Here is a 23,678-nt window from a genome sequence, read left to right on the forward strand (position 1 = left end):
ATAAGCTATAAGCATATGGCACAACCATAACCATAGCATAAACCACAATTTAAATCCATCTTCAAGTATATTACTCATGTGAGGGTCCAGGCCGCTCTTGACCGTGAGCACGGCTGATCGATCAGTTTTACACTCTGCAGAGGTTGCACATCTTTACCCACAAGTCGCGTAAAAGTTCAAATAACTTTAGACCCAACCACGCTTGTGCTGATCAGGCACAATACCACACTTCCAAGGTGTGATTGCATAGCGACGCTACGAGACCTTTACAAAGATTCATTAGTCAGTGGTAACCCGCTAAGGTTTCGGTGTCTGGCGTGCACAACCTATCACAGGCCGGTAATGCAACGACTCAGTCCCCCCTCTTGCCTCATCACGAGTAAGATTACCCCAGACTAAAGTTTCTAATTATTCAGCCAAGACCACAGCCATTTAGTCTTGTGGTAGCACTGTTTTCCTGGGTGGTCGCTCCATGTTCCAATTAAATATTGTAATCTTGTATTAACAAAAGGTATATCATAAATAGAATAAGTTCACCATGTTGTTCATTAGAACTACCATAACCCAAGTATAGCAGCTAAGCATAGCTACCCAACAGAAAGGTAAACCCAGGTTGGCAAGGAATAATCATAAAAGCTAGGCAAACCTTAATAGGACCCATCAAATTTAATGCAAGCATATGCAATAGTGATTAAACAAAGTTATTGGGACAAAAGCACAAGGACACACTTGCCTTTCTCCAGCGACAAGTTACTTCTTACTGCTCTTTGGCTCTTGCTCTCTTGAAACTCTTAATCTTCAAAGCTTTCGAATAGCGATCCTTCTACTTGAAGCAATCACCGGACAATCATACAAGCAAACAAACAAATACAACTCAGAGCAGTACACCAAAACAAAAGACAGGCTTTAAAAGAGCGTAATAAAAGAACATGGCTCGATTCTAGGATTACGCGGACGCAGGAACGCTTACAACGGAATTATGGTTGAAAAGATAAAGTTATCGAGAGTTTTGAGTTACCAAAGAAAGATAAGAGCTACAAGCTTCATTTATTTTAGTTGAGAAAAGCAATGTAAAGATATTTCACAGAAATATCCTTAGTTAGAATTAATCAAGTCATATTTATATTTTCATAAGAAAAGATGGTGTAAAGCTTAGTCCAATTTTATTTATAAATATTTGAGTACAATTTATGCAAATTAAACATTTAATTTGAAAATAAGATACATGTAGACATCTAAGCGTATAGCTTTACATCTCGAGTTCAACTAAGTAGATTAAATTAAAAACACATTTATATTTATATTAGCCAAATGAATATTTAATTATGAAAACTCGAGATAAAACCTATACAGATTTTATTTAGAAAACAAATTGAATAAACATTAATCAAATTGAATTTAATTTATGAAACGTCGAGGTATAACTCTATGTGGCTTTTAATTGCAAGAATTATTTAGATAGGCATTAATCCAATTAACTTTAGTTTATGAAAAACCGATATATAACCTAATTGGCTTTTATTTAGAAGAGGGTATGAAGTAGGTATTAATCAAATTAACAATTATTATGAAAAATGATGTTTAACACTAAATAGATTTTATTTAGAGAAGAACTCGTTTGTCACGCATTAATCAAATTTTAATACAAATTTTATTTTCAAAAACATGTCTGAAGGAAAACATTACCACTAACGTGTAATTTACATTGTTATGCATCTAACGTAACTTGAACGAGGTTAAACGGAGCTCAAACGTAGAATTTATGGGTGAAACGACGTTGCAGGGGTCTAAACGTAATTAACCGTAGACTTGGAGGGTTAGCAAGGAAAATTTGCAAGACACCAGGAATAGGGCTCACGAAAAGCTGAAAACTCGGGGTTAGGTCTGCAAAAGGTCAAGGCTTGGATTAGATTGAAAGAATGCAAGAATTACAGGGGCCTCACTGAAAGATTTACAAGACACAAGAATTAAGAAAAAGAAAACAGGAGAGGTCATGGGCTAGATTGAAAAAGTGGCGCCTTATCTTCTTCCTCACGCCAGGGGCATGGTGCAGCACCTGGCCGGCGGCCTGCTGGCGTTCCGACGCAGCGGAGGCCCGGGCGGGTGGTGCTGGCAGCGGTGGCCGGGCTAGGGGCCAAGGGCACGGCTGGTGACGGCGCACAGGCGGCGCACGGCACGCGGCGGTATGCAAGCGAACGGAAGCAGGTGGAGGCCATGGCCATGGTTACTGTTGCCCAAACAGGAGAAAGAGAGAGGAAGATGGAAAGCCAGAAACGAAGCCCGATCTCGCGCATGAATGGCAAAATGGAACGATATCGACGAGACGAACAAGATGGTGTGCTCACCTTCGGCCAGAGATGAGCAATGGCGGCGGAAAAGCTCGCCGGAGTTGGGGAAGACGACGGAGCCGACATCGGATTCAGGCAATCCACCACACCACGGCATAGAGCTCGAAGAGAGGAACTCCATGGTGGTGTCGGTTTTCGCCGGAAGTTCACGGTTTCGCCAAAAAAGCTCGTCGGAGTTTGATGAACATCGAACTTTGACTTCAGATCTACGGAGTTAGGAGAGGCAACTCGTGAAGGTTTGTAGATCTGAAATCCTCGCGTCAAGACGAACGCGGTGATATATGTATAGGCCGGGCATGAAAAAAAGATATTTTCGAGTTGACTTTTTATTTTTGGAATTTCCGATTTTATTTATCTGCACGAAAACAATTCCAGAAATAGCCGGACTCGTTTCTAAAGCGAGAAAAATACCTAGAAAATTCCGAAAAATCTGAGATAAATCTCAAAGATGGATTGGGACACAAAGAATCCAAATAAATACTTGAGCTCGTGAAAAGGATTCTAAAGCCTTCCAAAACTTGGATTAAGCTTTAGGAAAAAGAGAATAATTTCCAGAAAAAGATGGAAAATTCTCACAAGGGTCTGGGCAATGTCTAAACGCATTTTTCAAACTTTTGCACTCAAGAAACACCAAGATGCATCAGCATGAATGCATAGACATCGAACAACATTATTTAATTTAGAAAAGCAAACAATTATTTTTCCTATACTAAATTTCCTATAAGGAAAAATAAATGTTGGGAAAATTTTAAAATTATGACAAAATCGTTGTTCAATTACTCTTTTTAATCACATCCTGAAATACGAAAATTTCAGGGTGTGACAACACTACCCCCTTAACAAGAATCTGGTCCCGAGATTCGCAAAGGCTAGCAAGAGACAAAGGTTTAGGTGGGTAGCATCCAACACTTATTAGCTTCTTCCTAGATCGGTCATCCTTACATAAGCTTCTCAATCATACTTCTCTATGCTTCACTACATCACATAAAACACTTCAGGGATACTTAGTCTAATTTCTCTTTTAAGTATCCTTTCCTTCCCTCTGCTTCTTCGGCCCATCTTTGAAGAATTTTCTTCATTTCTTGGTAAAGTGATTTGAATAGAGCTGAATTCAAGTCTTCACACACATCCTTGAGTCTTCTTATCCATCTGGTCCAAACGCTTGTTGGGGCATTGACTAATGAAATGTCCCTCTTCTTTACGGTAGAAACATGTTTTTCTTGCTTTGGTACTTTGGCAACTGGATGTGGTATGGGAATTGGGCATTGGAAATTGATGGCATTCTTTCCTGACTGAGGTGTCCTGATCATTCGTCCTGATAAAGAGGCCAACTGATGTTGTCGGGTTGAAGGCAGGGCCTTTGGGTCCTTGGTCCTAGGGTTGATCATCCTTCTCTTTTGCACACCAACTAATCAAGATGTCCATTTTCTCCACACTGGAGGCAATACAATTTGGCTCCAGTGGACCTGGTTCACTTACGCTTTATTGGACAGTTATTGGTATAATGGCCTTCTTCACCAAATCTGAAGCACACTCTTTTATTACATCCTTCTCGTCTTCCTTTCTGCTCCATGGTAGCTATCGGTGGAATAGCTTGTGCATCAGGATTCTTCTTGATGGGGTTGCCATGTGGATGGTGAACAACTTTAGGCTGTGGTTGGTGGGAACTAGGCAAAGTACTCTTATCTGCCAATGGTTGTGGTAACTCTATCTTCTCTTGACTTGCTTTACTAATTGGCTTCTTGGCTGCCTACTCCTCCAGGGCTAAAATTCTTTGAAAGAGATACTCCAACCCTCAAGGTTCATAGTCTGAGTACTATCTTCATCTTGGGTAACTTCCTCTAGGGATGGCCCTTGGACATACAACTTCCTCTTCTTATTGATATCTAAATGATGATGTTGTCTAGCTTTAGCTGTCATTAGGCTATCTTCTTTCTGGAGACATGGAAGACGATGGTGTTCCTGGAATCTTAACATCTTCATATTGTCTCTCCATTTCCAGCTCTGGCGCTATACGGCTTGGCTTGTTCCTTTGATGGTTCCATGCTTCAGCAACTTGCCTCTTCAGTGGTCCAGTGGAAATTCCAGCCTTGGTCATTTCCATGTTATTAGGGGATGATGTGTCAATCTGCATCCTTCCTTGTAAGACTTGAGCATGCATGGCTAATAGCTTCTCGTTGTCGAATGGTGGTGGAACAGACGGAACCTGATGGTCATTACTAGTCATAGGGTTGTGGTTCTGAGGAAGTGAGGCTTGCTCTGTGATATACTGATGGATATTGACCATGGTTTGAGACATTGCTTGTAAAACCTAAGTTTGTGTTGCCATATACTCTAACATATTGCGCTCGAATGATGCGGCTACAGGTGGAATGTTAAGATCTCCTTCATTGGCTCTATCTTCATGATTTTCATTGGGACTCGCCATTTGGTTGGGTGATAAAGATAGGATCAGAAGAAAATAGGAAATGGATAAAATTGCAGAACAAGGTAGAGCACTTCATGATATCTTCGTCTTTTCTTGGGTCGTCATCCGAGTAAGGTAGAAGGAAGGATAGAGAGCAGCGAGGTGGCAAGAAAACTAGGCTAGGGCCTTGTTTTCTTCGGCTTGCTTCTATTTCAACGGTGATGGTGGCGATAGCCTCTGCTTGTTGACATTGGTGTTGCCTTCACTCTCTTCTTGATGTCCATCAGAATTGGGAGATAGAAAGAAAAATAACAAGGATGTGGGAGGTACAAGCAGATTTGAAGAGAGAAAAGAAAACAAAAAGGTGGGAGACAACAAGTTTCTTACGGTAGAGTGGATAGTCTTTCATCTTTGCTTATCGAGAGTAGAATATCCCTGCTTTCTGCATCTTCTTTGGTTCTTGTAATCATCATTAGAGTAAGATGGAGATCAGAGTAAAGCCTTCTATTCTTCAATTTGCTTCTAGCGAGATGGTGGTGGTGATGTTAACTCCTGCTTGTTGACTTTGGTGTTGACTTTAGTTCCCTCTTTTCTGATGTCCTTCATTGGCTCGGGTAGACGGAAATGGATGACAAGGATATGGGAGATTCAAAAGAAGAACCCAGCTAGGCAACTGATGTAATTGTAGGTAGAAGACCCACAATACACCAACAATCGTTACAAAGAAACAAATCAGACAATTTCATAAAGACAAGCATCATCATGCAAGCACAAAATTTCACCAGTCAACACACAATTAAGGAACAACGCTAAACGTTGTTAGTAAGACTGCAAGGGGGTACACCTATGAAGGGATTACTTTTTCGGTTGCTGAGGCTTGACTTCTAGTGGTGAACTGATGGCTTCATTCTTCATAATACTTGAACGGGCTTTAGAACAGGTGACGCAGATCATCTAAACTTTTTTTAAAAAAAGAATAGAAGATACTTTGGAATCAAAATTCAAGGGAAGATTCCAAGGTATTTGAAAAGCAAGGAGAGATACAACGGGGAAAGTGGATATATTGAAAATAAAATCAAGGAGAAGATGTGTATAAAAGGATAAGTAGGAGATAAAAAAAATCAAGGAGTAAGGTGTGAGCATTTTCACCAACAAACCAAAAGGAGGTGAGATGCTTGGAATAGGGAAAATTATTCATCAAAGGAGAGGTATAATCAAGATCAAGAAAGCACCAAGGAGGGAGTAAGTCAATAGACAAGGATTGAGGGTTTAGCAATAGCAAAACACGGTGGGTGTAAAGGACTAAGAGTCAAAGTTGATCAAAAATAAGAAACTAAGGTGTAGATAAGATGTACAAGGAGTGAGAATAGAGATCAGAGAGGTCAAGGATAAGGTAAGAATTATTTTTATGGTAAAACAGACCTTAAGAAGCGACCATTGCTATCTAGGCTTACGTCCTACAGTCGAAACAGCTCTGATACCACTTTTGTCACACCTGGATTTAAAGGTAAAACCGAATGCTACCTATATGTATGCTAGGATCAAGTTTCATACATATAGTAACATCATAAGTGAATAACAGCAACAGTATCACGTAAAAAGATACAAATAAAGACTTACAAACCATTAGAGATATACAACTTAATTATGGAAACGGAAGCTCCAAACTTCACAGGCAATCGACTGGGGGCTGTGTACGCCTAGGACTCAACACCATCTTCACAACAACTTCATAGCAGCTTCTTCTTCTGAGCAACGTTGTTTATAGCAAGGGTGAGCACTTGTCGTACTCAGCAAGTGTGAGAAGAATATGAATGCAAGGGTTAATCAAGGAAACGTTGACTGGTTGACTGCATTAAGCATTTTTAGTTGGTCCAATTTTATTAGCACCTGATTACTAAGGTATAAGTATATACCAACCCACAATTAATATAAACATAAACATAAGCTATAAGCATATGGCACAACCATAACCATAGCATAAACCACAATTTAAATCCATCTTCAAGTATATTACTCATGTGAGGGTCCAGGCCGCACTTGACCGTGAGCACGGCTGATCGATCAGTTTTACACTCTGCAGAGGTTGCACATCTTTAGCCACAAGTCGCGTAAAAGTTAAAAAGAAATTTAGACCCAACCACGCTTGTGCTGATCAGGCACAATATCACACTTTCAAGGTGTGATTGCATAGGGACGCTACGAGGCCTTTACAAAGATTTATTAGTCAGTGGTAACCCACTAAGGTTTCGGTGTCTGGCGTGCACAACCTATCATAGGCCGGTAATGCAATGACTTAGTCCCCCCTCTTGCCTCATCACGAGTAAGATTACCCCAGACTAAAGTTTCTAATTATTCAGCCAAGACCACAGCCATTTAGTCTTGTGGTAGCACTGTTTTCCTGGGTGGTCGCTCCATGTTCCAATTAAATATTGTAATCTTGTATTAACAAAAGGTATATCATAAATAGAATAAGTTCACCATGTTGTTCATTAGAACTACCATAACCCAAGTATAGCAGCTAAGCATAGCTACCCAACAGAAAGGTAAACCCAGGTTGGCAAGGAATAATCATAAAAACTAGGCAAACCTTAATAGGACCCATCAAATTTAATGCAAGCATATGCAATAGTGATTAAACAAAGTTATTGGGACAAAAGCACAAGGACACACTTGCCTTTCTCCAGCGACAAGTTACTTCTTACTGCTCTTCGGCTCGTGCTCTATTGAAACTCTTAATCTTCAAAGCTTTCGAACAGCGATCCTTCTACTCGAAGCAATCACCGGCACAATCATACAAGCAAACAAACAAATACAACTAAGAGCAGTGCACCAAAACAAAAGACAGGCTTTAAAAGAGCGTAATAAAAGAACATGGCTCGATTCTAGGATTACGCGGACGTAGGAACGCTTACAACGAAATTATGGTTGAAAAGATAAAGCTATCGAGAGTTTTGAGTTACCAAAGAAAGATAAGAGCTACAAGCTTCATTTATTTTAGTTGAGAAAAGCAATGTAAAGATATTTCACAGAAATATCCTTAGTTAGAAATCAAGTCATATTTATATTTTCATAAGAAAAGACGGTGTAAAGCTTAGTCCAATTTTATTTATAAATATTTGAGTACAATTTATGCAAATTAAACATTTAATTTGAAAATAAGATACATGTAGACATCTAAGCGTATAGCTTTACATCTCGAGTTCAACTAAGTAGATTAAATTAAAAACACATTTATATTTATATTAGCCAAATTAATATTTAATTATGAAAACTCGAGATATAACCTATACAGACTTTATTGAGAAAACAAATTGAATAAACATTAATCAAATTGAATTTAATTTATGAAACTCCGAGGTATAACTCTAAGTAGGTTTTAATTGCAAGAATTATTTAGATAGGCATTAATCCAATTAACTTTAGTTTATGAAAAACCGATATATAACCTAATTGGCTTTTATTTAGAAGAGGGTATTAAGTAGGTATTAATCAAATTAACAATTATTATGAAAAATGATGGTTAACACTAAATAGATTTTATTTAGAGAAGAACTCGTTTGTCAGGCATTAATCAAATTTTAATATAAATTTTATTTTCAAAAACATGTGTGAAGGAAAATATTACCACTAACATGTAATTTACATTGTTATGTATCTAACGTAACTTGAACGAGGTTAAACGGAGCTCAAATGTAGAATTTATGGGTGAAACGACGTTGCAGGGGTCTAGACGTAATTAACCGTAGACTTGGAGGGTTAGCAAGGAAAATTTGCAAGACATCAGGAATAGGGCTCACGAAAAGCTGAAAACTCGGGGTTAGGTCTGCAAAAGGTCAAGGCTTGGATTAGATTGAAAGAATGCAAGAATTACAGGGGCCTCACTGAAAGAATTACAAGACACAAGAATTAAGAAAAAGAAAACAGGAGAGGTCAGGGGCTAGATTGAAAAAGTGACGCCTCATCTTCTTCCTCACGCTAGGGGCATGGTGCAGCTCCTGGCCGGCGGCCTGCTGGCGTTCCGGCGTGGCGGAGGCCCGGGCGGGTGGTGCTGGCGGCGGTGGCCGGGCTAGGGGCCAAGGGCACGGCCGGTGACGGCGCACAGTCGGCGCATGGCACGCGGCGGTGTGCGAGCGAACGGAAACACGCGGAGGCCATGGCCATGGTTATTGTTGCACAAACAGGAGAGAGAGAGAGGAAGATGGAAAGCTAGAAACGAAGCCCGATCTCGCGCATGAACGACAAAATGGAACGATATCGACGAGACGAACAAGATGGTGTGCTCGCCTTCGGCCAGAGATGAGCAATGGCGGCGGAAAAACTCACCGGACTTGGGGAAGACGACGGAGCCGACATCGGATTCACGCAATCCACCACACCACGGCGTAGAGCTCGAAGAGAGGAACTCCATGGTGGTGTCGGTTTTCGCCGGAAGTTCACGGTTTCGCCAAAAAAGCTCGTCGGAGTTTGATGAAGATCGAACTTTGACTTCACATCTACGGAGTTAGGAGAGGCAACTCGTGAAGGTTTGTAGATTTGAAATCCTCGCGTCGAGACGAACGCGGTGATATATATATATATAGTCCGGGCACGAAAAAAAGATATTTTCGAGTTGACTTTTTATTTTCGGAATTTCTGATATTATTTATCTGCGCGAAAACAATTCCAGAAATAGCCGGACTCGTTTTCTAAAGCGAGCAAAATACCTAGAAAATTCCGAAAAATCTGAGATAAATCTCAGAGATGGATTGGGACACAAAGAATCCAAATAAAATACTTGGAGCTCGTGAAAACGATTCTAAAGCCTTCCAAAAATTGGATTTAGCTTTAGGAAAAGGAGAATAATTTCCAGAAAAATATGGAAAATTCTCACAAGGGTCTGGGCAACGTCTAAATGCATTTTTCAAACTTTTGCACTCAAGAAACACCAAGATGCATCAGCATGAATGCATAGACATAGAACAACATTATTTAATTTAGAAAAGCAAACAATTATTTTTCCTATACTAAATTTCCTATAAGGAAAAATAAATGTTGGGAAAATTTTAAAATTATGAGAAAATCGCTGTTCAATTACTCTTTTTAATCATATCCTAAAATTCGAAAATTTCAGGGTGTGACACCAGCTCGCCTTCTTTTCCTTTGTTATCTAAATGCAGCCCAGCATCTTATTGGCCTTGTCACTCTTCATCCCTCGCTTTGGCCCATAACTGCGCCAGGCCCCAGGTGGCCAGGTCGCCGCCGGGAAACCAATATAACTTCCACAGGTTATTTTGTTACATAACTTCCAACTTCCGGTGTTTGAGATCATTGCTACAGTACCCGTATGGCTAAGAAATGGCAATGTTAGAACATAAATTAAACCACCTCACCTGTCTAATGGTGGCAGGTGTGAACGTCACTAATTGAAGATTTCCAAATTAAATCCGCCCCCACCCCCCACCCACACACCGGAGAGGGAGAGAGGGGAGGCTATCTGAGAACAAGATTACAAAGTATTTCAACTTCTCGAAGGTGCTGTAACTGTTCAAGTTAGTATTTAATCGGTCAAAAATTACACCGATAGGCAGCACTATGCACCGTCCTGATACGTTTGAGCAGCTAGCATTCGTGTCAGTCACGTGTAAGTCAGCAACCACACAGGTGCGAATGCACTTAAAGCACCGGTACGGTTTATTTGGCCGGCACGTATAGCGTCTATATGAACGGCGGTCCCCTGCAGCAGTACGTATACGGTCCCTTTGTAACAGATCCGATGTATGGACGTGGTTTATGTATGGACTTATTTAATATTTGTATCCTCAACTTGAACTATATACTGTTTGATTCTATTGCTATTAATTATTTTCCTATCAAATTTGTGCTTTGTTTTCAATTTTTATATATAAATATTGTGAAAACGGGTATCACAGCTAGTCAAGAATATGTACCGGCGATAAAAATATTTCACTGCCAGTTTTAACTGGTAGTGGAAATGAGTTTTCAGCGTTGGATCAAGTTGCAAATCGGCAGTGATATGTCCATGGGCGGTCTGTGTTATGAGATGGCAGTGTTAACGGACGTATCGCCCGAAAAGGCAAATTGAAACATTCGAAAAGATAGGCGAGGCTGTCCCTCGACCTCGGTACGAGATGGAGCCTCTCGCCCCTCGCGAGACAGGCGACCCCGGCGACGGTGCACAGCGCACCGCCGCCGCCACTCCTCCACACCACGCGTCCTCATGCCGTCCGCCGGCGACGCGCAGCGGGCCACCACTCGTGTTCCCAGCCGCCAGCAGCGTCGTGAAGGAGCTGACCTCCTGGCCGGGGGTACTGTTTCGCTTTCGTACCACTTCACTGCCCCTCCCGACTTGCTTAGAGATCGCTGTGTTCACCGTGCTGTGTTCCGCGCTAGGGTGTCTAATCGTAATGTCGCTAACTTCCTCGTCGTGCGCGGTCACCTCAAGTTCAATCACCTTGCGTTCTGCCTGCACAGCTCGGAAGCTCAGGCCATAGCCATTGCCGCACAGCTCAAGGAAGAAGAAGCATTTACTACGCCGCACCTAACTGCTGCGAACAACACGGCTTGCCCCCTGACTCCCGAGTCCCGAGGAGAAGAAACCGCTGGCGCCGGGCTGGACGCCCCAGGATGTGAGCCGCGAGAGGATCTCCCTGGATCCTGTCTTCATTGCTCCCTGTCAGGGCGAGCCGCCCCCCGAACCCGAGCCTGCCGCGTGTGAGGGCACCAAAGAAACCCCGCCGTGCCCCGTCTTGTCTGCCTTCACTCCACCCGTTCCAAAACCCTACCTAAACGCATTACTTTCCCATTCACCGCCCACTCCTTCACCCCGCCGCACCCCAACCCCCATCCCACTCCAGCACCCTGGTTGCTTTCGCTGCCTGGCGCGCGACCACCTTGTGCACGACTGCCGGAATCCTGTGCGCTGCTGCATCTGCTGGGGTAGCGGACACCACGCCTACTCATGCACCATGGTGCTCCCCGTGAGAAAATCCCCCACCCCCATCGCCGCCCCACTGTCCCCCTCCCCACCTCCCGCACTGCCATCCACGCCGTGCCTTTCACTCCCCGCTCGACACCACCGTTGTCCACCATGCCGACACTGCCGCCCACTCCACTCAACCTCCCACCCTTCACCACCTCTTTCGCCCCCCTCAACATGCTCGCATCCTCCAGCTCGAGACCCGCTGCCAGCCGCCAGATCCGCTCCGAGCCGGTCATTGCCACACGGAGGAAGGCCCCTACTTCCTGGAGATCTCTTTCGCGAAGAGGAAGATAAGGGCACGGGCATCCTCGATGCTCCGCCACGTGGCGCCGCACCTCAGATCCCTAAGGCCTGCGACATCAGGATGTTGGTGCATGGCAGGCGCGGCGTGCCGAGCTCACCCTCTTCTGTCAGCTCTTATGGAGGAGGCAGTTCGCGCTCCGCGCCACAGCCCGCACCAATGCCAGCACCGACTGTGCCCGTGCCTCAGCCTCAGGATGAGCCAACACCACCATCTGAGCATGAAGCCAACATGGAGGATGACGACAGCCTGGAGGACGAATCCGTGGAGGAGGTCGAGAGCGATGACGATAGGCCGGAGTGTTAAAAGATAGATATATCTCTTGTAAAGAGTCTTGTGTAAACACGTCAAATGAACGTGATGGCATTGGATACTTAGATGCATTGGTTAAACCTCTAGCTACAGATAGACCTTGTATAGATAGAGAAGGTTTAAACAAAGTGTATCTTGTATCACAAGTTGTAATCAAACTCATGTAATCTATTGGGGATTTCCTCTATAGTAACATGCAGCCGCGGCTAGCCTAGGTAGGCAGCCACATTCACCCAATTACCATTATTCCATTCATGGTAATCAGAGCTGCTTCCTCAAAATACATCTACCGCCATAGCCTCTAGTTCCTCGTCGTCGTCAAGTGCTCTCGGGCTGTCGGTCTCCGAGAAGCTCATGAGAGAGAACTTCATTCTTTGGAAGGCCCAGGTGTTGCCACCGATCAGGGGTGCTCGCCTCCTTGGAATCCTTGACGACTCAATTCCGGCACCACCAAAAACAATCCAAGATGATAAGAACAACGACATCTCCAACCCGGCGTATGAGATCTGGCTGGCGCAAGACCACAGGTACTCGACCATCTCGTCAACTCCCTATCATCCACAATGTTGGCGCAGGTAGCTACGTTGACATCATCGTTCGAAGTTTGGATGGCATTGGAAGACATGTACTCGGCACAATCACGTGCACGAGTAACCAATCTACGGATGCAACTTGCAAGCCTCAAGAAGGGAAGCATGAAAATCGCAACGTACTTCAACAAGATGAAGGCCATAGGAGTTGAAATTGCTGTTGCGGGGAAGCCTATTGACAATGATGAGATGGTATCCTTTATTTTGAATGGTCTTGATTTTGAATACAATCCCATTGTCTCCTCAGTATTGGGCCGGTCAGATCCCATCTCTATCAATGACTTTTATGCTTAAGTCATGACATATGAGATGTGCTTGGACATGTTTGATCAGCGCTCAGGTGGTCACTACCAATCCTCGACCAATTTAGCATCCAAAGGTCGGGGAGGCTACAAACCTCGTGGCCGTGGTGAATCTAGTGGAAGTCACCGGGGCGCATTGGCACGATATCGAAAGTCTACTCATCCTGTACAGGGCCGTGATGGTCTGCGAAGTGAACAACGGTGACGCCACATCCTTCTGGCTTGATCGATGGCTCTCGGAGGTCATCTGATGGACCAATTTCCTCTGCTCTACAGCCATGCAACTGACAAGGAAATGTCTGTCAGCGCGGTGGTCAACAACGGCCTGGAACGATACCTGGTACTCCGGCCGGCTCACCCAGAGGGCCCAAGTTGAGCTTTGCAAAGCACGGCAGATGCTGACCGCGGTGAACCTCAGGGCCGGGGACGATCGGCGAACCTCCCTGCTCGCTGGGAAGGGGGGCACACTGCGTGCCGGGCCGGTCTACCGCCTTGTTATGACGACGCTGGGCGCTCCAACCTGCAGCTTCCCTGACTTCGTCTGGAAGAACCGTACACCGCCCCGGTTTCAGTTCTTCACATGGCTCCTGATACAAGAACGCATCCAGTGCCGAACCAATCTCCTGGCGAAGAACGTGATTGACAATGCCACTTGTGCCCTCTGCTCCGCGGCTGAAGAAGACTGCAATCATCTCATATTCGCCTGCTCCTTTGCTAAGAAAGCTTGGCATGATCTCGGCTTCGATGTCTCCGGATGCGCTGCTTCTACGCTCTGGATGGTCCAGCGCCCGGAAACGGTACAAGTCAAACACTTCAACACCCTCCTCCCACTCATTTGCTGGCAGTTGTGGAAGCACCGAAATGACGTCGCGTTCAACAACATGCCCCGGCCGCTTCCCATGGCCGGCTCTGGTCGGCGTGCAAGGAAGACACGCGCTTATGGAGCTTCCGGTGGCCAGCGGAAGAACGTACCAAAAAAAATGGACGTATCGCAACCAGGTGACGTTGACCCTAAAAAAAAAATGGACGTGTCGCCACCAGTTGGTCTCATGAACCAGCAGTGAAAGACCCATTTCCACCGGTCCGGCGGTCATATTGGCCACTCGTACGTGAATAGATATGCATGCATTATGGTAGTACAACTACACAATTCGATATCTGGCATGGACACACGCACACACACATACATAGTGTTACAGTTACATATATGGATGCTCATATTATCACATGCAGTACATTCGATCACGAGCACAATTTTTAGATATCATTACTCAGTTAGGATAAAACCGCGCATCAGCTTAGCACGCATGGCGCGAACAGCATTATCATATGGCTTTTTGGAACAAGGATGAGTTTCTCCTTTCGATGTACCGTCAATCCAAACACCTCCGTCATATCGATATCCTCCTTCTCCATGCCAGGCGGGAGTTCCCAATCAAAACAGTACATGAGGTTGGCCAGCATGATCTCCACAGTGGCCAACCCAAAGTTGAGGCCAGGGCACATTCTTCGGCCAGCTCCAAACGGTAGGAACTCAAAGTCATTACCCTTAAAGTCAATGGCAGCGGCGCTGCCACCATCAACGAACCTCTCCGGAATGAAGTCCTCTGCCTGCTCCCATGACTCTTGATCTCTGCCGATAGCCCATGTGTTGATGATGACCCTAGTTCTAGGGGGGATTGTATAGCCATCAATATCACAGTTACCCATGGATTGGCGACGACGCATGAGGAGTGGAGCTGGTGGGTGTAACCTTAGCGTCTCCTTCACGACGGCTCTCAGATATGCCATGCTAGCAAGGTCCTGTTCCTTGACCATTTCTTGACCCTTTGGTGTCATATTCCTCACCTCCGCTTGTAGCTTGGTCATGAGACGAGGGTTGCGCATGAGCTCAACCATGCCAAGTTCAAGTACCAAACTAGAAAGTCAAGCGCGGCTTTGCCGCGCCCTACGAGTAGGCCAGTCCATGTAGAGCTAATAGACTGGCAGAGAGCGACACCAGTTTTCTTCATTGTTGTCACAAAGATTAACATAATTCTGGGCGTCAATGTTTTGGTCTGAACCGTTCTTGTACTTGGCTAATAAAAAGTTGGACTTTGTCAAGATTTTGTTCAGGAAACTGCTGTTCGAACCGGAAGAAGAATGACTATAAACAATAACAATCAGATCAAATTAACCTAACAGAGGGTCTCGCATGTGTTGCTACCCCAGATGATAGGATTGCATTAAGGAATAACCGCAAAAGTAAAACACAATTACTAACATGCATGTTTAGAAACATTGCTCTCCCATAGTTATCTGCTGCTTATAGTAAGCAGAAAGTCCAAACCTAAAGAAATCTTCTTGATGGGCAACGAACATAGACCCCAAAGATATTCTTCGACCTCCCAAAGTTACTTCATGAATTAGTCGCGACTAATAACTGTAGTAGTAGCATAACAACTGCCTTGAGTAAAACGTTATGAAGTCCCAGATAGCTTTCTTTGAATACATATGAAATCAAATTCACATTGTCTGGAGCGAGGCAAAGCTGGCAGCTGTATATGGTGTTTAGAAAATTCAAATTTATATACTTAATTACAAAAAAATGCGGTTGTCATCAGAACTTAAATGTCTTATTGGATACTAAGGTCATATCTACTCCTATTGCTTTATGTATCTCTATGTGATAATTAGCAGATCCAGAAAAATGAATTCCATTCTCGTAGCAACAGTAAGCGGCTTTGTGCATCCGAAACAATTTCACAGCAGCTGGGCTCCCAAGCAACCATATCTGACGAAAGTATGAATGAAGCATCAGGACACAAAAGCTACTCAGCTCTCTGAAAACACCAGCTATTCAGTGAGCAACACCTGCGTCGTGCATCTCCGATTGTAGGGGCGCTGGCGGGTGAGCTCTATGGCGCTCGTCTTATGCCGTTATGCATCGCGCGAGCCTCGCGTGGGCTGGCCCGGACATCGGGGCTCCTTCGAGACTCGAGAGCGGCGGCAGTGAGCTATGGGACGAGCGGAGGGAGATGCAGATGGAGGAGGCGTTTCCCGTCCAGGCGCGCTCGGCGCCAGCGTTGGCCTCCAGCCAGTCAGCCACGGGCGTCGCACGAAGTCCGAGAGGGCTGCGCTCGAGCTCGATCGAATCTCGGTGACCTTGCACGGTGCCAGTGTGGGCTGCACCCACGGCACAGCACCGGCCGCTTGGCTCCTCCGTGCACCCGCGACCATAGGACCATACCTCTCCCCACCCCACGGCTCCAAGGCCACATGGCGGCACGAGCTGGGCGTCCAGAAGCGCCCTGAGGCCCCAACGTGCAAAGTGAGCGGCCGCATCGCCAAGGCCTACGCAGCCACCGTGCCACCTTGGATCATTGCTGTTGTAGAGGTGGCTCTCCGCGGGTGGGGAAGAGATACGCCGGATCTCCGGCTCTCCGTCAGGAAGATCGAGGCGACGGTGATGAGCAGGTGGATGACGCTGCAGGCAGGGGCGGATGGCAGCTTGCGGTGCGGGGCCGGGACGCACGGGCACCGCTGCGGGAAGAGGAAGACGTGAGCACCGCGAGGCAAACGGAGGGCGGAAGCCGACGGGCGACGCGGCAGGCGTGCTGAGGACGAAGGCTCTAGAAACGCCAGCTCGTGTGGATTGTGCCTGCGCTGAACGGTATCAAGATCTGATGGCCGAGAAATGTAGGTGACGTGGCCCAATCTCTAATCATATTTTGTCCGCAAGTTTCGTCAGTTAAAGATATGACGTGCCTGTGCCTGCATCGAACATATCCTAAATGCCCATGGTTTCAGTAGGCCAATGGGAAAGTTAGCTATAGCTAGTTCTCTTCTCTCTGAATAAAAAAATATAACACTGGAAACTACTCACTCACCATCAAGATGCCCTTTATTTGTTCTCTGGTGATACCGTACTCCTCCTGAACAGCTAGCATCACATCGATGAAATCTGCACTCTCTTCTTGCTCAGCACTGTCACCATGGAGTTGCTTGGCTCTTCGTCGCTCGTGGTCACATATTATCGTTTCAAGCAACTAGTCCCATCTCTTGTGTGCCTTCTGCGCATTCTTGTTCACTAACCTTGTGAAGATACGTAGCGAATTGGCAAGACCTGGAAAGTAGTTTTCGAGGCTGAATCCCGTAAACAGGGCAGCGTTCCACTCAACGAGCTCCCGGAAGAGCTTGTTCCGGTCTTCTACCCTGAAGAACTTGCCAGATACAGCACGGCATGCGATATCATTCAAAAACGCGTTCATCATCTCGCTGACGTCCACCTCCATGCCCGCACCTGCCGCCGCCCGAAGCTTCGCCATCACCAAGCAAACCTATAGTCGAACGGATTTTATCTAGTTTCGTATGCATATGGATGCTGTATATACGTTACCAAAAATGATACTACCTCTTCTTTGCGGGCGAGGCAATATGACAGCACCTTCTTGAGGGCAAAACCGATGTCCATCGACCCATACATGAGGTCCTGGATCACCATGCAGGTCGTCGGCCGCAACGCAAAGACGTGGTCGTTTGTCCGCAGGATCGTCTGCGCCGCTCCTCAATCTGCACTCGTGCATGACGCAACCCTTGTGAACCTCTGCGAGTGTCGTTCGGTGCGAATGAGCTATAGAACTTTAAAGCCAACCTGGAGCGCTCCAAATGGGGAATGTACTGGCGAGCCTGCAGTGAAGCCAAAATCCATCTAATCCAGTGAGCGTATGGCTGCTGGACGGTTCATGGTCATCCCATCCATAATAGCATTCTCGAGCTCACACAAGAAAAGGTCAACGATGTTGAAAGATCGACTCGGTGTTCCCTACTCAAAAAAATGACGACTTGTTGAAGGCGTTGTGCACAATGTATGCCTTAGAAGTCAAGAGATCCAGAGATCGTGGGGTGCCCGAAAGAAGAGGCTGCACAAAGAGCTGCCAAATCTCGTCATCTGTGGGCACGACTGGGTCATGAGCGCGTTGTGGGGCCTCAACTCAGGTAGCAAAACCCGTGAACTGACACCTCTTGTCAGGCGAAGATTCGGTAGTCCACCACAAGGCTACCCAAGGTGGTAAATTGTTTAGAGGGAATCGTCAGGTCTAGAGCTATATGAATAAACATGGAGAATTAATCAGGTTTGGGCCACCGAATAGGTGTAATACCCTACATCCTGTGCTTGGGGTTTGTATTCTCAGCATATAGTGTATCGAATATAACTTGCATTTTTAGGGGGATGTCCCTACCTACCTTATATAGCTGGGGAGCAGGGTTCCAGATATGCTTCTGAACTAATTCTAGTTGGTTACAACGGAACAAACTAATTCCTAGTACAAGTTCCCCGTGCATATTTAAACGATCATATCTCTATCTTTATCTCTTCGTGCCAATGCTTTATCTTGGCAGTCGAAGGCAACCAAGGAAAGATGCTTACTTGGCAGTCCACGGCTGCCAAGAAAAGGAGTTTACTTAGCGGATGTAACCTTCCTTGGCGCATTAAAATTTTTAACATCATCCTAGTTATCTTGGCTAAGAAAATAATTCTTGGCAGTCAGCCGCCAAGTCGATCATTTTTCTTTGGCTCTCTATACATGGCTACCTTTGCTTGGCAGTCGGCTAACAAGAACAATTACCTTGGCAGTAATCCTATATTCTTTGGGGGTTTTAGGCCATCAAGGTAATTCGCGATTATAGTAGTGTGACAATAAGCACATGAGCAGCAGTTTGGCTCCATCTCCAACATGCAGCCATGGATTTCCTCACCAAATCTCCACTAGGTTGTCAGGGAGCACGCCCTGCTCCAGTGGACTCACTCCTTGATGCCAACTCCAGCATGAGGGATGCGGAGGCGAGCTGCTGAGGTAACAAACAGGGGCGTTCACTGCTGGTCTTCCCCGGTGCTGTTAGAGAGAGGGTGGAAGGAAAAATTGGATAAGAGGGGATAGATGGGGCTGACACGTGAACACCACACATCAGGTACAAGTCATCGCCCAATCAGCATGCCACGTAAGCGGTTTGAGGCAAATCTAAAGATCCCGTGGTACAAATAGCATGTTTGGGGATCTAGATCTGTGTTTTACAAGTTTGTGGACTTAAATAACACATGTGGACAAGTTTAGAGGCCGCTCATGCATTTTACTGTTTCTAATAATAAGACTAGAACAAGGACATTGTAGATTGAGTAGGTCTCCTTTAGATTATGTAACTAGGACTAGGATTAGGACTCCATGAACCTGGACTATATAATGAAAGCCTAGGCGACCCTAAAGGTCAAGCCGTTCCAACTATTTTCCACATTCATTATCATCGCTTTCTCCATACATATATATCGAATTTTGTTGTTGTCGACGGTATAGTAATGACGAAGTTTGTATTCAAATTGATGATAAGACATTTTGCTTTCCAATAATTTCTTGGATTTCCATTTTTTCTAATGTGTCTGGCCCCAAGGATCATATCATGGCCGGATGAATTTTTTTTGTAACATTCATCAATGATCCAAAGAAATCAAAACCGGCATGCTAGGAGCTACTAACGACTTCAACGCAACATGGCAACTTGGCAAAATTGACAATTCAGGTTAGTGGGAGCTAAGGCTTGAATGGCAAACCATTCCACACGCTTCCGCTACCGCAGCTGCAGGTAGCGGTTTCCTCGTGTTCACACATGCACAGGGCAGCAGCTCCATCTAGCTACTCCTTTCGCGAACGAGCCGAGGACGTTGCTGGCGTTACTGTTGCAGTAACAAAAAAAAATTTCTCTGCGCATTAGATACAACCAATCGACGCGCCCAATGATTCAAGGGAAAAAAAATTCTCTGCGCCCGTACCGCACTGCACGTCTGCTAGCTGCGACACTGCCAGATGGCCGACGACGCATGTCCGTGGCGACCGAACCAACCAGCAAGATGGAGCCGTATTGTCTTCCGCAAGCGGAGATGCAGCCAAATTACGCCAAACTTGTAAATGATGCCAAACACTCGCCGCTGGTGTTTGGCTTCGGCTCAGTACGAGATGACAAACGAACTAACGAAGAAGGCACGAAGCGCGCGCTGTCGCAGTCGGCGACCACGACGCGATGAACGCCGGCCGACGACTGACGACTAACAGTAGACAATTGATCACACGACGACCGGCCGCGCCGGCGAGCGAACCACTATTACACAACCTGGTGAAGATCGAACTGACAAGTGACAACAAGAAGCCATAATGGCAACCAGGAGGGGATCAAGCATGCGTGGCTCAGCCGCCGCGCCCGTGCTGCTTCTGGCAGCGGCCATCTGCAGCTTCTTCGTCGTTCTCACAAGAGGAGTGCAGCTGCCCCAACCTGCAGCAGGTCGTTCTAGGGTTGGCGCGAGCTGCATGCCGCACGAGATGGACGCGCTGCTGGCGTTCAAGCAAGGCGTCACGAGCGACCCGGCGGGCGTTCTCGCCTCGTGGAGACGACGACGAGGAGGTGTCCATGGGATGGACGACTGCTGCCGCTGGAGAGGCGTCCGCTGCAGCAACGGGACTGGCGGCCATGTCATGGAGCTTCGGCTTCGAAACGCCGATCTCTATGATGGTCGTGCGCTCGTCGGCAAGATAAGTCGTTCTTTGCTTTCACTGGGGCATCTGGAGTACCTTGATCTTAGCATGAACAGCTTGGAGGGTTCCACTGGAGGTATTCCAGAGTTTTTGGGCTCTTTCAAGAGATTGAAGTATCTGAACCTATCTGGCATACCATTTTCTGGTGGGGTGCCTACACACCTTGGCAACCTGTCCAAGTTGCAATTTCTCGACATCTCCGGTACGCAAGGTACATTATCGTTGGATATATCATGGTTAACAGGTCTACGACATCTACAGTATCTTAACTTCAATTCAGTAAACCTCAGCGCAACAGCTAACTGGGCACATGTAGTGAACATGATTCCTTCTCTGAAATTCCTTGATCTTTCTGACTGCTTGCTTGCAAGTTCAAATCAGTCGCTACCGCGCCTTAATCTTACTAATCTTGAGTGGCTAGATCTCTCAGAAAACTACTTCCACCACCCAATCGCATCGTGTTGGTTCTGGAACCTACAAGCCTTAGGTACATTAACCTTCCACATACCAGCATGTATGGTCAACTTCCTGAAGCACTGGGAACCATGATATCCTTGCAATACCTAGATTTATCGTACACAACAATCAGCGCGCCGATGATAAATTTGAAGAATCTATGCAACTTGAGGGTCCTACGCATCGAATCATGTATGCTTGCAGGAGCTGAACCTTCAATCAAACCAAATGTTTGGGGTACTACCAGATTTTTTGCAACATTTCACCGGTTTAGTCATTCTTGACCTCAGTCACAACAACATTACTGGACTCCTCCCGAGATTTTTGGGAAATTTCACTAGTTTAAAGACCCTGGACCTCTCTAGTAACAATTTTACTGGAGGTGTACCTGATGAGATAGGTGCACTCACAAATTTGACCAACCTATATCTACGCAACAATGGATTATTGGACGGTGTGATCACAGAGAAACACTTTGGTGGCTTAGAGAGCTTGCAATACATAGACTTATCTTACACCTCCTTGAAGGTTGAGGTCAGCTCAGAATGGCAGCCTCGCTTTAGACTACGTAATGCACAGTTTGCATCTTGCCAATTGGGTCCCCTGTTTCCTGCCTGGCTGCGATGGATGGTGGACATTCTTTTTCTTGATATTTCGGGCACGAGTATAAACGACCGGATTCCACATTGGTTCTGTAATGCCTTCTCAAATTCTGTATATTTGAACCTTGCCAACAATCAAATAACTGGAGATCTGCCAAGAAATATGGAAATCATGTCGCTGGAAAGACTCCATTTGAGTTCCAACAATTTAACAGGTCAGATATCACGACTGCCACCGAACCTAACCCGCTTGGACATCTCCATGAACTCGGTGTTGGGACCTCTGCCCGTAGATTTTGGAGCTCCAAAATTAACAGAGTTGTCGTTATTCTCCAACCGCATAACTGGCCCTATTCCCAAATACATCTGCAAATGCAAGGGATTGATGACATTGGACTTAGCCAACAACTTGTTTGAAGGAGAGATTCCCCCATGCTTTGGGATGACCATGCTTACGACATTAGAGTTAAGTAACAATAATTTGTCTGGTGAGTTCCATTCTTTTGTGCAAAACTCAACGAACTTGCAATTTCTTGACTTAGCATGGAATAAGTTCTCAGGAAGACTGCCAACGTGGATTGGAGACCTGGTGGGGTTGCAATTTATACGGTTAAGCCACAACATGTTCTCCGGGAATATTCCGGTGAGCATCACAAGTCTTGGATGCCTTCAATATTTGGATATAGCAGATAATAGTATATCTAGTTCTTTGCCCAGGAACATGTTGAATTTAACAGCAATGAGAGAGAAACATTCAACAATAAAGTATCCTCAACAACCGTCCTATTGTGGCTTTTACTCAGTACCTGATGAATATCATAGCGTTGAATTGTCTGCAGTTACAAAGGGGCAAGAACTCAACTATGGTACTAGTAGTCGTATTTTGAATATGAAAATGTTGAGCATTGACTTATCTTTAAATAATTTGTCAGGTGAAATTCCAGAAGAAATAATCAATCTTGATGCGTTGGTAAATTTGAATCTCTCACATAACCACTTCAGCAGAAATATTCCTCATAAGATTGGGGCGATGCGATCACTAGAATCACTAGACCTTTCAAGAAACGATCTTTCTATGGAAATACCAGCGAGTATGTCAAATTTGGCATTCTTAAGTTACTTGGACTTGTCATACAACAATCTAACAGGAGGAATACCTTCTGGACCACAGCTTGACAGCCTGTATGCATCAAATCCATCTATGTATGCTGGCAACATTGGTCTTTGTGGGCCTCCTCTCATAAAGGGTTGTTCCAGCAATGAAACATCAATCCATAGTCACCTGAGAACAAATGAAGCAGGTGCAGACTTTTTTTATCTTGGACTTGGGTGTGGGTTTATAGTGGGTATTTGGATGGTTTTCTGTGCGTTGTTATTCAAGAAACGGTGGAGTGTTGCATACTTTGACCTACTTGATAACTCGTATAGCAAATAAGGCATACTTGTTTGTGGTTGTTACTTGAGCAAGATTGACGAGGAAGATATCCATAAATTACTTTGGTTGAATAACTATGGTGGACAATCCTTGGCTCTTTGCGCAGTGTGTCGATCACAATGTGTAGTTGTTTTGTTTCATTTTTGTTTCGTGCGAAATAAGATAGAGCAAGGGTGTGCCTGATCTGTTTGTAATATTCACTGACAAGTACTAAATAAACATTGTGAGTGTGTCACCCGCACTGTATGTGAACCTGTCACTTATGCAGTGTCAGATGCATTGTTACTGGGGTAGCCAACAACAACAGTATCCCGTATGTTAATGTTCAGGAAAAAAAACAGTATCCCGTATGTTTTATTAGCAGTTGCCAAAAGCATCAAA

General features: G+C 45.3%; 2 protein-coding genes, 1 non-coding gene and 1 pseudogene across 3 annotated transcripts; 3 read left to right on the forward strand and 1 right to left on the reverse strand.

Annotated features, from left to right (window-relative positions):
- Positions 1 to 13,111: 13,111 nt before the first annotated feature.
- On the forward strand, positions 13,112 to 13,250 carry LOC117834904 (small nucleolar RNA Z247). The gene has a single exon (XR_004635858.1). It is a non-coding gene; the product is annotated as a small nucleolar RNA Z247 (small nucleolar RNA).
- A 1,285-nt stretch (positions 13,251 to 14,535) lies between these two features.
- Positions 14,536 to 19,053, reverse strand: LOC117834476 (indole-2-monooxygenase-like; annotated as a pseudogene).
- A 1,174-nt stretch (positions 19,054 to 20,227) lies between these two features.
- Positions 20,228 to 21,489, forward strand: LOC117834057 (receptor-like protein EIX1). The gene has a single exon (XM_034713674.2). It carries the CDS (start codon positions 20,427 to 20,429, stop codon positions 21,351 to 21,353), a length of 927 nt encoding a protein of 308 aa, XP_034569565.1. The 5' UTR covers positions 20,228 to 20,426; the 3' UTR covers positions 21,354 to 21,489.
- LOC117834056 (uncharacterized) lies at positions 21,372 to 23,444 on the forward strand. The gene has a single exon (XM_034713673.2). It carries the CDS (start codon positions 21,489 to 21,491, stop codon positions 23,295 to 23,297), a length of 1,809 nt encoding a protein of 602 aa, XP_034569564.2. The 5' UTR covers positions 21,372 to 21,488; the 3' UTR covers positions 23,298 to 23,444.
- The last annotated feature ends 234 nt before the right edge of the window (positions 23,445 to 23,678 follow it).

The sequence above is a fragment of the Setaria viridis genome, chromosome 8, assembly GCF_005286985.2.
Source record: "Setaria viridis chromosome 8, Setaria_viridis_v4.0, whole genome shotgun sequence".
NCBI lineage: Eukaryota > Viridiplantae > Streptophyta > Magnoliopsida > Poales > Poaceae > Setaria > Setaria viridis.